This window comes from Myotis myotis, unplaced genomic scaffold (genome assembly GCF_014108235.1).
Source record: "Myotis myotis isolate mMyoMyo1 unplaced genomic scaffold, mMyoMyo1.p scaffold_m19_p_9, whole genome shotgun sequence".
In the NCBI taxonomy this organism is placed as follows: domain Eukaryota; kingdom Metazoa; phylum Chordata; class Mammalia; order Chiroptera; family Vespertilionidae; genus Myotis; species Myotis myotis.
In genome coordinates, this window is record NW_023416401.1 from 83,042,282 (window position 1) to 83,056,768 (window position 14,487).

Consider the following 14,487-nt stretch of genomic DNA (forward strand, 5'->3'; position numbering starts at 1 on the left):
ACTTATTGTATGATTCCATTTACATGAAATGTCTAGGAAAGGCAAATCTTCAGAGATAGAAAGGAGATTAAAGTTGCCTAGGGCTTGGGGATTTAGAGGAAAAAATAGAAGGTGACTGCTAACTGGGTACTTTGTAAGTAGTAAAAATATTCTGTAAGTGATTCTGGTGTCAGTTGCACAACTCTGTGAATATACTAAAAACATTTAATTGTACACTTTTAATCAGTGAATTGTATTTCAAGGAAGCTGGTACCCACCCTCCCCCCATCAATTAGGCCTAGTATATGATTACAAAATATGGATAAGGCAAAGAATAAACAAAAGAAGCTTTACACAAAGACAATAATAGTTAACACTGGGATAATATTTATCCTTCCAGATTTTTATGCACGCATACATTTGTTTTTCTTTTAAAAGAAACAATCTATTTATTTCGGTGTTTATACAGGCAGCAAGAAAAGCAATGTTGCTTGAAAATTTTGCAAATTTCTATTTTAAGAACTGTGTTTTCCAATAAGATAGATATTTATCATAAATAGCTATTAAGCTTAAAATGTGCTTAATCTGAACTGAGCTTATTATTTTGATTATTTATATTGTGGTAAAATACACATAAACACCATTAAGATGGTAAATTTTATATGTGTATAGTTCAATAGTATTGAATAGTCAGAACATTGTGCTATCATCACTACCATCCGTTGCTAGAACTCTTTTCATCTTGTACACTGAAACTCTATACCCATTAAACAATAACTCCCCATTTCTCCCTCTCTCTGTGCATCTGCCAACTACCATTCTACTTTGTCCAATTTTGACTACTCTAAGTATTTCATATAAATAGAATCATAAAATTACGTCTTTTTGTGACTGGCTTATTTTACTTGGCATAATGTCCCCAAGGTTTATCCATATTACAATGTATGTCAGAATTTCCTTCCTTTTTAAGACTGAATAATATTCCAGCTAGGTATACACATTTTGCTTATTCATTCATCTGTTAATGGATACCTGTGTTGCTACTCCCTTTTAGCTATTGTGAATAAAACTGCTATGAACATGGCTATACAAGTATCTTTTCTAGATCTTATCGTATCACATAATTCTATGCTTCTATAGCAGCTCTACCTTTACCAGTACATCCCACCAACAGTACACAATTCCAATTTTTATCCACATCCTCATCAACATGTTTGCTGTTGACCTCTTTTCACATGCTTATTGGACAGTTGTGCATCTCTTCTTTGCAGAAATGTCTGTTCAAGTTTTGTGCCCATTAAAACATATTCAGGATTTCCAATGTTTAGTATAAAATATGCAAAGTACCTCATAAATATCTTTACAAAAATATTGATTTTAAAATATCAATACTTTGGATATACTGAGTTAAAATATTTTAATTTCTTATTTTTTAAAATGTGGCTACTAGAAACATAGATGAACCCCAAGGACATGCTAAATGAAAGAAGCTAGTCACAAAAGAAGAAACAGTGTATGATTCCACTCCTATGAGACATTAAGAGTAGTAAAATTTACAGAGACAGAAAGTAGAAGGGTAGTTGCCAAAAGCTGAGGGAGGGGTGAATGGTATTGTTTAATTGGTATAGTTTCAGTTTTGCAAGCAAAAAAGTTCTGGAGATTGATGATGGTTGTAGCTGCACAACAATGTGAGTGTACTTAATGTCACAGAACTGTACACTTAAAAGTGATTAAAATATTGTTATACATATTTTATAATTAAAATATTTGGTGCTCTCTCTAGGGAGCACATTCGTATCTTCCTTCCCTCTCAGGCATGCATCTCCTAAACTCTAAGAGCACCCAAGAGATTTGCAACCAGGGGAGCAATGGGCAGGGGCAGTTCGTCCTGGGCTAACCCCCTGAACCTGTCTCCAAGGCCATCTCTGATTCTTCAGCGAGCCAACAGCAGCCTGGCCTTGGCTCACTTCTGTCACTGTGACTTATTTCTCAGTGAATCAAAACAGCCCTGCATAAGCTCATTTCTTTCCTATAACATTTCTAGAGTCAAAGCAGCCCCACCGCCTAGGCCAGTGATGGTGAACCTTTTGAGCTTGGCATGTCAGCATTTCAAAAAACCCTAACTTAACTCTGGTGCCGTGTCACATATAGAAATTTTTTGATATTTGCAACCATAGTAAAACAAAGATTTATATTTTTGATATTATTTTATATATTTAAATGCCATTTAACAAAGAAAAATCAACAAAAAAATGAGTTCGCGTGTCACCTCTGACATGTGTGTCATAGTTTTGCCATCACTGGCCTAGGCTATCTCCTGTTGCTTCTTCTATCCTAAGCCCATCCTTGTTTCACTGTCCCCAACTTTAATAAACATACTCTCAAAATCACCGGGACTCACCCTGTGAAATCTTTCCTGCATGAAGTCAAGAATCCACACACTACCTGCGGCCCAAGGCAGACCTGCTCCATCCTGGTTCCAGTCCAGCAACATCCCCAGTCCCTTTTCCTCGCCCCCACCCTCATCACTTTTTAATAATCCCCTTTGTTCCAGGATCTACTTCTGATGAATCAATCTAAGACCAAGTATAGTTCGCTACAAACCATCGCAGCTGCTTTGTACTGTGCATGTGCTGTATGATCACTATTGTCAAATGCCCTACAAATTAAGCTTCACTTAATTTGCATAAAAGCCCCATCATTATTACTGGGAAGGGGACCTGGCTCTGAGCAGGTCTGCCTAGGGCCAGCTGGTAGTATGTGAGTTCTTGACTTTGTGCAGAAAAAATTTCACAACAGGAGCCCAGGTAAATTTTAGAGGACGTTTATTAAAGCTGGGGACAGTGAGACAACAAAGGGCCTAGGACAACAGGAGAACTAGGAGGGGGAAATGAGCCCACCAAGGAGTCAGAGAAAAAGAAAAAGAGGCCTTGGGAACAGGTTCAGGGGTTTGCCTGGTATGAACTGCTGCTGCCCACTGCTGCCCTGGTTGCAAGCCTCATGGGGTCCCTTAGAGCTTAGGAGATGCTTACCTGTGGGGGGTAAAATGCATGCTCCTGGGAGGAAGACCTTGGGTGGGCCCTTTATTTTGAGGTGTTTTATTTATTTTTTAAAAATATTTTTTTATTGATTTCAGAGATCAAAGGAGAGAGATAGAAACATCAATGAGGAGAATCATTGATCGGCTGCCTTCTGCACACCCCCTACTGGGCATGTGCCCCAGTCCAGAATTGAACCTGGGACCCTTCAGTCCGCAGGCCATTTTGAGGGGTTTAAAGGCTGAGCATTTAGGGAAGAATCAATAGAATATTTATCTGCTTTATGCTAAAGTACCAAAATGAGATTTATTCTCTTAACTTCATCTGTCCTTGGGTGTGGTTGCCAAATGGCACTACTTGGACTCTTACTGCCTACCTAAGTGATTTAAGCTATTTACCTTCTTTCTGGTTGGGGAGGAATGTCCTAGGTTTAGGGAAGACAGGACTTACCATGTGGCTGCAAAGTGCTGCTTAAGTGTCTCAGTTTCCCTATTCTTATTCTGGCTTACTCCCCTGTCTCAACACCATTTTGGAGAAGAGAGAAACAGGCTCCGGAGAGGTACAGGCAGGCAAGGTCATTCAGGGGATGAAGGGCAAAACTGGGGTTCGAACTCAGGTTGTCCTATGTCAATATCTCTGGCTTTAACCACTACATTTTCCCATCTCTTTATTCATCTGTGTCCCTGACACAAAATACTGTTTCTGGGCCTTCATGTATCCTTAGTATGTTTTGTTAGTCATAGTTTTCTGAAGAAACAGAACCAACAAATATAACAATGGAGATTCATCATAGGAATTGGCTCTTGAGACTATGGAGCCACGATCTGACATCTGCAAGCTGGAAACTCAAGAAAGCCAGTGTAATACAGTCTTGAGTCTGAACCAGGGGAGCAATGGTGTGGGTCCCAGTCCTAGAGGAAAGGCCAAGAGTGCCAAAGTCCAGGGGTAGGTCAAGAGAGGAGAGTAAATTCCCCCTTCCTCCACCATCCTGTTCTATTCAACCCTCAAAGACTGGAAGACACCCACCCACATTGGTGAGGATGGATCTCCTTTATTCAGCTTACCAATTCAAATACTAATCTCTTCCAGAAACACCCTCACAAACACAAGCAGAAGATACAGAAATAAACACAAATTTCCAGACCATTTTGGACAATATTGAATGAGTGACTCTATGGTCATATATTAATGTCCCCAAACTGTTAAGTACTTCAAAAAAATCTTAGTAGAGAGTTCACTTTTCTGGCAAATCTGCTCCAATCCAAGAGGCCAGGGAACAGTAGGATGTAGTAAGTCCTCACTTAAAGTCATCCTTAGTAGATTCTTGGAGCTGCAGTGACAAAATGTAAAACAGAACCAATTTGACCATAGAGCTAACTGATATAAACAGGAATTAAGTTATTCCAATATTGACTTCACACCTGAAACCATGTTGATTGTTGAACAAAACATTATTCGAGAACCTGCTATATCTCACTTTGTCATATCAAAAGCTCCAATTAACTCTGCCTTAACTTAATAGATTTAATCCAGCTGGGATTACTTTAACAAGTTCAACTTTTTTTTTTAGTTTTGTAAAACTGAAATGACTCTAGAGTATGTAGTGGTACAGAAAAAGATTACAGCCACTCCAGACCCACTCAATCTGAAAGGTCTGCAAAATCACCAGAGCCTTAGGTATAAGGTAATGATATTGAAGCATTAACAAAAGGATGAAGAAAGAAGGTTCAAGGGTAAAGCCTACAGCCTACATCAAAATTTGCTTTCATGGACAAAAATTTAGCTGAGCTATCAGCCACATGTAAAATATTTTACCTCATAACTTCAAACTTCTGTAATAAGAAGGTGACAAGCACAATAAAGCTCTCCTCTGCCAAAAAAGAAAGATGGTATGATATAGTGACTAAGAATACACCCCTAAGAGCTGGACAGATCTGTGTTTAAATACTTGCTCTGCCACTTACTATTTTTGTGACCCTAAAAATGTTCCTTAACTTCTGGAGGTCTGTTTTTTCGTTTGTTTTTGGTTTTTATGGTATAACCAAATGTCAGAGGATTAAATGAGATGATGGCAGTTAATACTTAAAAGCAGTTGTCATTATTATCTTAAACCAGATCAGATACTGGGAAAATCACTCTGAAAAGTATGAGTTCACACCAGAGTACAATCTTTTAAAAAGCAAGAAATATTATTATTCCTGAGAATCAGATGTGTTTGTCATATATTTGTTCTTGTACACATTATAATGTGCATTCAAACTTACATATATACATATAGTATTATTTTAATACGTGTGTGAACCATTCATGTCAGAATAAGCATATCCTTAACTTTACAGAGCTGTGGCACTTAAAATGCTTATGCAATAGAACACCTGCAAATACCCAAAATAAACCTACATGACTTACAATTACATAGAAACATTAAAAGTGTGATATAGGTTTTGCATATTTATTTAAAAAATATGTGAGTCACTCCTCTTTTATGAAGACTTTCAGACTAAGAGACTAGTGAAAATGCTATTATATTGCTGCTTATCCTGCTACTTTGAGCTTTCAAACAAGAATCCTAGCTATGACCACTAGAATTTCTAGAACAGCAATGGAACCAATAGTTTTCAGGGTTACTTCTGAGATTGTGCCGAGAGACTCTAAGATATGAATTTGGATGGAGGGGAAGACGACGCCTGAGGGACAAGATAAAAGCTGAGCAACTACAACCAGAGGTGTGACCTCCCTCCCCTCACCCGCAACCCTTAATTTTATATACTAGAGTTCACATAAAATTTATTTGAAAGGGAGAAAGACGCCTTACTGCTTAATAAGATTGAGAATATCTCTAACATCCCAATCTAGCTTTAGGGAGTATGAGATGGAGAGCATTTCCCAATTTACTACTTTTAAAACAGGCATTCCAGCAAAGCAAGGACACATTGTGGGACATGATTCTAACACTTTGCTGTCTACATAAGAACTCCACAGAGCTGCTTGCTGTCAATACAGGTGGAAAATCTGACTTATGAGAAATGTGAAAAAAAGGAAGCCAATTCACACTGGGCCTAAGAAGACATCCAGATATGTCCTCTGGAATCATTCCAGAAGCATGCGGCTGGCCTTGGCATCTAAATGGGCTAGGACAAAAGTAGCTTATTTTCAACCCCTTAAAAATTTTTCCATGCTCTATCAAAGTGGTGGAAATCACTTTCCCACAGTAATGGGGAATGTACTTTTCTTACCATTCTTGAAAAATAAAATAATACATTTAAATTATCGTTTTTCTTTTTTTAAAAAAAAAATATTTTTTATTAATTTTAGAGAGGACGGGAGGAGAGAAAGATAGAAACATCAATGATGAGAGAATCATTGATCGGCTGCCTCCTGCATGCCCCCCACTGGGGATCGAGCCTGGAACCTGGGCCTGTGCCCTTGACCAGAATCGAACTGGGGACCCTCCAGTCCACAGGCCGACACTCCATCCACTAAGCTAAACCAGCTAGGGCTCTTACCAAGTTTTTCTAACTCATCTTCTAAAGTCAAGATTAACCAAAGCATTCTCTGTAGTAAAAACATTATTCTTATAGGTTTTGACATTTAATGGTCAATCCCCACATTTTCTGCAGTTTTGTTTTTCTTGATTTTAAGTCTAATGATCTTGAACCAGGATTCTGAGCACACCTTACATTAGGACACTCCAAGTCTCAATTCACCTTTCACAAGAATAAGAATTGTAATTGTTGACTTAAATTAGTACTTCCAATTTAAAAGTTTAATACATTTTGCCACATTTCCACTAGACAGAAGTTTCTTCAGACACACCAGGTTTCAAAAGATGCCACTCATGCAGGTTTCTCAACTGTTGCCAGCTTTTGCCAGAAAAGGAAAGCTTTACAGATTTTCAAGGGAAGCACATGTTTCTGCGAGCTCTTCAATGCAGTATAAAGGGCTCAGAAAAAGACAGAAATGGCAGAAGGGTAAAAACCAGCAATTACCTGTCTAAGCAAAAATAACTGCTCACAGGAGAAGGAATAAAAAACTGCCCTAAACCAAAATATTGAGAAAAGTAACAGGACCATAACCAAACTTTCTTTTTAGATCCTCATACAGGTAAACATCAAACCAGACATATGCTACTTCAACTACTACCATCACAGTTTTCATCTACACTGTCCTGGTGGGGGTATAACTGGAGCCCATTTGGGATCCTTGGGCGGTAGCTGACATACAAGCACAGAACATCACTATGAAGTTATGACGCATTCATTTGAGCCCCCATAAACCAAACAGCTCATAGGAGCATTATAAAAGCCAGTGTTCCAAGCACAGGTCTGGGGACCAGCTCAGCCGTATTCTGGGGGCTCGCTTCATTATTGCACCTGGTATTGCCTTAATTTCCCTACTTGTGAAATAAGGACAGTCCTGAGAGAATTGAGAATGGTTTATAAAGTACTTGAAAAATAAAACAGGCAAGCCATCAATATTATTTTACTAGTGGCCTAGTGCACCGACTCATGCACATTGAAAGGAAATTAATTAGAATATTTTAGTATCGTAATAAATATTTAATAAATAAGTACTTGTCGATGACTGTTCTTCAGACATTTTCTGTCGACGACGCCGGCTTCTTTCAGCTTCAGCGATACGTTGTGCCAATCATATTTCTTCAGACATATTCTGTCGATGACGTCGCTTTCTTTCAGCATCAGAGATACGTTGTGCCAATCGCTGTTCTTCAGACATATTCTGTCGACGACGCCGGCTTCTTTCGGCTTCAGAGGTACGTTGTGGCAATAGTTGGTCTTCAGACATATTCTGTCAACGATGCCGCTTTCTTTGGGCTTCAGAATGTCAACAAAAACAACCAAATTTACGATCGACACTGACAGATCGAAACACACGTGTGTTATTGGCACCAGCGAGAGCTTTATATGTATCGTGCATGTGTGAGTCAACTTAGCCTTTTATATATATATATGTAAACTTGCTTAATTAGACCTGCTTTCTGATTAGCTAAACTTTTTCCAGCCCAGTGAAGCACCCCAACTTCTCTTTCAGGTAATTGCAGCAACACAGCAGTAAATATCAACATGAAGCAGGTTATTATTGTAGATCACGCAGGGAAAACAAAGGGTAAAATATTTAACTGTAGCAGTGTTTGACTGTATTCTGTGCAGTGAGAAAAACTGAAGTCATTTTCAAGTTCTGTTATTTCTTACTTCTTTTCAGTTGGGTCAAGTTCCTAAACTTTCTAAATCCCCATTTTCCGGCTAATGAAAACAGATTCTACTGAGTCTCCTATCTACCTACTCCAGGACTTCTGTGAGGATCAAGTGAGATGAGGCATGAGAAAACGCTTCACAAACATTTGGTTAAACTGTAAAATGTTTGCACCTGGCTATAAAGCAAGTCGGTTCCTGGGCTGAAGAAACTCCAAGGAGGCTAGTCGCTAGGGAGACAAGCCGGGCATTGCTATATGATGTCATTACCCAGTGCCCACAGCGACTGTTTCTGGGTTGGGCTGTAGGCCACATTTTGCGCCATGGGATCTTGACAGTGTTGGCTGCGGTTTGGTGGGGTGTCACTCTGGGGTGTTGGCGGGGCCACTTGGGGGAAGCCAAGCGTTGGTTTGTCGGCTTCAGATCCATGGTGCTATTTATTTTTAAATGGCCAGTGCGCGTCCTGGTAGCTCCTGCATTGAGCATCTGCCCCCTGGTGGTCAGTGTGCATCATAGCTACCGGTTGGAGGGAAAGATGGACACTTAGCCTTTATATATATAGATAATACCACAAAGGCCAGCAAGGGAGCCTTTACACTCATCCTTATTAAAGAAATCAACTAAGTCATATGAGAAATGTCACATAAACACAACCCAAAGTTGAACAACTAAATTACAGATATACCTATCCCTACTGAAGAGGGAATTGGGATGTGAAGAAATTTATTTTCAATTCTAAGGGCTAATCAAACAGTGATGAGCCTTTTATAGATGATGTGCATGTTTTTGAGTTAAACCTTAAAATTGTAGCATATGTTCACGGAAGTCTTCCCTCAGAAAAGTCTTAACAAAAATCTTTTTTGCTCTCCTTTATTTCTGAAACACTGATGAAATTCTTAAGATTTTAGAACTCTTTAGCTGCTCTCTTGGAACTATGCTAGGGATCAACAAAAACAAGGAAGCTTGTGAGTGCATCTTAAAGAACTCCTAAAGGTAGAGGAGAGTGAATACATAAATGGAGATGAGGGAACCCAGAACAGAAATAGTGCTAAGAATTTTGCATTTTACACTGATCAGAAAAAAAAATGTACTCTCAGTCAAAACTGGCACTTTAAACAGTTTGCTCACATTTTATCTGTAACTTTACACACACACACACAGACCCACATAACCATGTTCACATATATTATCCTGTCCTATATAATAAAAGGCTAATACGCAAATCATCTGGACAGCAGAATGACCAGTCGCTATGATGCACATTGACCACCAGGGGGCAGACACTCAACACAGGAGCTGCCCCCTGGTGGTCAGTGCACTCCCACAGGGTGAGTGCCGCTCAGCCAGAAGCCAGGCTCACATCTGGCGAGCGCAGTGGTGATGGCAGGAGCCTCTCCCGCCTCCGCAGCAGTCGGACACCCCCCAAGCTCTCAGACTGCGAGAGGGCCGCATGCCGGGCTGAGGGACACCCTCCATGTACATAAATTTCGTGCACCGGACCCCTAGAGAGAGAGAGAGAGAGAGTGTGTGTGTGTGTGTGTGTATGTTTAATATATATCCCAATTTGAGAAGCCTAATAACATATGAAGGGAGTCTTCTCCCAATGAAGCAGTCCATGGATTCTCATTTAAGCTGATTCCCTAACCTGATAGAAATCAAAGGTAGGTCATGACCAAAACACATGTATAAGAAGCACTAAGAGAGTGAAGGAACATAATCATATCCTTCCTACCACTTCCTAACTAACAAGGTAAAAAAAATTAAAAAATAATAAAAAACCATGAAGTCATGATGGAACTATGGCCATTAAAGTGGGCAAAACATAGATGGCTTCTCTTATAAAGTATCTCAAAAATCAAGGTGGTTTAAGTGCCAATGTATAAACAAGAAACAGCCTTTACACTCAAAATATTAATTCAGTTAATGTGGAACTTTGGTTCATGACAGTTTCAAATGCCAAGTTTCCAAACTAACAATATAATATGTATAACTGACAGCAGTGCACATCAGTAAAATATGGCATTTGCTCCAGATTTAATACCACAATCTCTTACAAAATGAAAGAAGGGAAACTGTGAAAGTTTATGCAATGTTAATAACACATCAAACTGTTAATCAAACTATAATTAAATTATTTATAAAGAGGAACGATATTTTTCTTAATCTTCATGTCATTTTAGACAAGTTAATGAAAGTTAAACTTTCATGGAAAGTATTTTTTACCTTCTGGAAGACATAACAGGGTTATGACATTCATTTAAGGTGAAACTCCTTTGGAAGTCAAGGCTGAAGAAGTAGCTTATTACGCAACGGTATTGGGCAACTTGATGTAAATATAAAATTAATTTCTAATCTTATAAAATAAAAAATTTTGTACTTTCACATCATTTTAAAAAAGTTTATTTCACTAAGATTTAAACAGGTTATTTAAAAAACTCTAGTGTTTAATTCTGGTATCTTTTTCTACACTTAATTTCCAAGTCTAAAACAGTAGACTGTATTTTGTGTGTGTACACACACACACATATTAATGGAATTAATCTGCCAAGGTCTATTACAACTTACACCATTCTGGCATTTATATATTTCTCAAAAGAAAAAATACACTTAAATTCTGAAGATTTTCTTTTCTCTTTTCTCTATTAGTGCCTACTAAATGGGTAGTCAGAATGTGTACATCTTAAATATATCAACCAACAGATTGTTGGATATTTAAAATTTCAAAATGTAAGATTTTTAATAGGTATTCTCCAAAATTTTTAGGTAGTTACAAGGAAAGCAAAACCATAGCATACCTTAAATAATCATGCTTTTAGTGATCAAATAGAAACAATAAATGTATTTATGTTATAATGAAATCAAAAGCCATTTTATTTGACAAATCCCTATTTATTATTGGTTGTTGACTTGGGAGCAAGCAAGTACAGACTCATGGAAAGGCTTAGTCTAATGAGAGAATCTTTAAAGTTTTTAGAAGCTTAGCAACTCTTGAGATTGGGTCATCAAAATAAGAGTAACTGAGAATTTACTGGACAATCTCTTAAATATGATGATGTTTTATTTTAATATAAATAGTTCTGAAACTTCTGCACTTTGGCTTAAGGGGAAAAAGGGAAATTTAAGCAAAACAAATGAACAGTGTTATGTGTAAAACCAATGACTTCCAGACAGGTAGGGTGAGGAGGGAGGGGTCTTTAGATTCACAGCCCAATCACTTATATTTTCTATAGAGACTGTAAGAACCCAAATAAAAAATTTAGTTTGTATAATGTACAGCAACCTCTGGTAAGGTAGTCTTAGAAAATTTTCAACAAGGGCCAAGATAAAGAAGGAATTTCTACTTAATGTTCAATTAAATAGGATAGGATACCCATACCCACCCTCTAGTTAATTGAGGCTTTTTTACTATACTTTAATGAACCCTCACAATTTACCTAAATTCTAGCCATCAAGCCCAATTGCTTGACCTTTTTTTTGAGTGTCAAACCAGGGAAACCTTTGAAACCACAGAATGCTTTTCTAAGAGCTCACAGCAACTGTAGAGGAAAAACGGCTATTACCAATAATGTCATCAGTTAACACTATCTTAAATATAGAATCTTTAAAAACTTCATCTCAAACATACCCTCAAATAAGAAATTGTCTTCAAATTACTCATTTAAAACTATGTGTAGCCCTAACTGGTTTGGCACAGTGGATAGAGTGTTGGCCTACGGACCGAAGGGTCCCAGGTTTGATTCCGGTCAAGGGCATGTACCTTGGTTGCGGGCACATCCCCAGTGGGAGGTGTGCAGGAGGCAGCTGATCGATGTTTCTCTCTCATCGATGTTTCTAACTCTCTATTCCTCTTCCTCTGTAAAAAATCAATAAAATATATTAAAAAACAAAATAAAAACTATATGTGTAATATATCAAAAACCAAATCTAGATCAAAATATTTAACAAATACTAAACAATATTTAAAACTTACAATACCCATTTAGTTTAAATATCTGATTCTTGTAATTACTAAATAATTTAAAAGATAGTTAAGTTTCTAATGGAATACCTGAACGAAACTGCCTCCTTTTTCACTCACCAAAATGTTACTTGGTAGCAAATGTCCAGTGAAGTCTCCCTTAAGCACCAAAGTGGTCAACTACGTATCAAATAATACACCCATTCATTTCCCCATAAATTTATTTTGGTGTATCTATATAAAATACTTGAAGTACCCCTGAGTATCAACAACCAGTCAATCTCTGGTAGCAAGTACATGTTCATGGAAAAGCCTGTTCTGATCAGAGAATCATTAAGGTTTTTAGAAGCTTATCAACTTGAGACTGGATCACCAAAAGAGCATTAACTGAGAACTTAACATACTTTATGTTAAGAGTGCAGACTACAAAATATTAAAATTTTTCTCTTAAACAAGTCATAAGTCATTTGCAAATGCAACCATCTCTAAACGGTTCCTTGAGGAATGTGGGTAGGCTAAAATTTTGGAAGTGTTGGCTTTGGTGGTGAGCAAGGAGGAAGAAGTCTCTGGCTTCCCTGTTGCTGCAGTTCCCACCCTCCAAAATGAATATACCCACCAGTGTGAATTGACAATGTGGTCCAAAGAGCAAAGCAGGAACGCAGTCCAGATCCTCAAAATAGTAGTACGGGGCATAACCACTAGGCTACATGTCTAGTTCAGTACAAAAAGTACAACCCTGCGCATCATGGTGCAACAGCTGGGGCCTAGGTTTCGCATTGTGCATCTCACACCTATGGAAATAACAAGAGTAAAATCTATAGAAATTAACACAGCCTAAGGAGGTAAGTGTTCACCAAAGACCAGCGTCAACACTTTTGCAAAGGTGGTTGGCTACTAAGATAATGAGTGGCAATTACAATCCCAAAGTTGAAAGAAAACAAAATTTTACAATCAACTGTTGAGTTTGATAATGGAGAACTCAATGTGGGCTAGATGTTTACCAACAAGGCTTTGCAAATCATGACACCCATCTACGTGCTTATGAAAATTACTACCCCCACTAACATCTACCATACCTGAAGAATGATGAACTCTCAAAGAGTTGGGAAGATTTGGGCCATTAAGAAGGGAGATATCAGCAATACCCCAAACCAGTTATTCTTAGGTTTTAAGCTTTTCCCTTTACCACCTGACCTTGGAAAGATATGGTGACACAAAGTTTAAGGTGGCAGAATTCCAGACAAGGGGAAATCTGGGTACCAAGGATGTGCCAAGGTGATTCATCAAGAACTAAAGTAGACTGAGGGTCAACAGTTTTGAAAAGTAAAAGACAGAACTTCTAAAATGCAGGGTGGATTTTTTAAGATATAAAAATCACTGCTCTTGACTCAATCCTTCGCCATGTTGCTGTCAGCTCACCAACTAAGAGTGCAGTGTGTCTTGCTAGGCCCATTTTCCCATGGTCTGTAGAAGGCGCTGTGAAGCACATCCTGTTCTAGCTCTGGGGCCCTTCCCCCCTCTGCAGCCTTACCCAGTGCAGAGAATGCGCCCCCTACTGACTCCAACACTCATAGCCTTTAGCCGACTTGGCTGCGGTGCATTTTGGGTGGGGGCGGGTATTTTCTTCATGGCCATAAACCAGAAGCAACAATGCAGATTTCTAAAGAAACTGTATCAAGCTCCCCAGGAGTTTTTTTTTTCCTTTTTCATTTCGAAGGTTCAAGGCACTGGCACAAGAAGCATCAGGAATAGGAACTGGGTGTGTGGGGATGGACAGCATTAAAATGGCAAACCCTGGAAACAGTTTGGTTCTTTTTCCCTCCTAAGCCTTTGTCTGAGAAATGGGGTTATGGCAAGAACTGTCCAGAGGAATTGGTGAATGCAGAACATCAAGAAGACTTGGAGTGGGTGTGTGTGGCTAGAAAGGATGTTAGATCTTAGTGCCCGATCTTGGGCAGAAGAGGAAGAGAAGCAATCGCGCCTTTTCCAGCAGACAGGCATCCAGGTCGGGGGGAGGGGAAGTCAGTCAGGCAGCCCAGAGGGAAGAGGTGAATAAAAAGGCGCTCAAAGAACTATTCCCCATTCATTGCGTTAAAAAAAAAATCTTTTCCCGGCTTCCTGGATGTCCATTTTCTACCCTCGCATAAGTTGGGGCTCAGAATGCTCCTGGGGGGTCGGGCTGACCAGGCGCTGCGATGGAGCGAAGAGGTGGTGGACTCCGTGGTCAGGAGAGCAGGGAGCTGGCACATCGGGAGGAAGGATCGCACAGCCGACAGACTTTCACTCGTGCGGTGCACGC

At 38.9% G+C, this 14,487-nt stretch overlaps 2 protein-coding genes across 11 annotated transcripts in view; both read right to left on the minus strand.

Annotated features, from left to right (window-relative positions):
- Window positions 1–14,487, minus strand: part of LOC118663016 (activity dependent neuroprotector homeobox) — a 45,406-nt gene that overhangs the window by 24,773 nt on the left and 6,146 nt on the right. For 4 of the 10 annotated variants that reach the window (XM_036322266.1, XM_036322276.1, XM_036322267.1 and 1 more), the window contains exons 1-2: window positions 12,805–14,448; window positions 7,592–7,852 (exon numbers count right to left, since the gene is read on the minus strand). The exons of 4 other annotated variants lie outside the window; for them this stretch is intronic. In XM_036322266.1, the coding sequence (XP_036178159.1) occupies window positions 7,592–7,616 (25 nt within the window). In that variant the 5' untranslated portion in view covers window positions 7,617–7,852; window positions 12,805–14,448. Of the gene's footprint in view, window positions 1–7,591; window positions 7,853–12,804; window positions 14,449–14,487 lie in introns of those variants that run through there. 2 more of the 10 variants (XM_036322274.1, XM_036322270.1) reach the window with 1 other exon arrangement.
- DPM1 (dolichyl-phosphate mannosyltransferase subunit 1, catalytic) overlaps window positions 2,788–14,487 on the minus strand; it is a 38,400-nt gene continuing 26,700 nt past the window's right edge. The window contains exon 10 of the transcript XR_004969962.1: window positions 2,788–4,347. The gene's annotated coding sequence lies outside the window, so the exon portion shown is untranslated. The remainder of the gene's footprint in view (window positions 4,348–14,487) is intronic.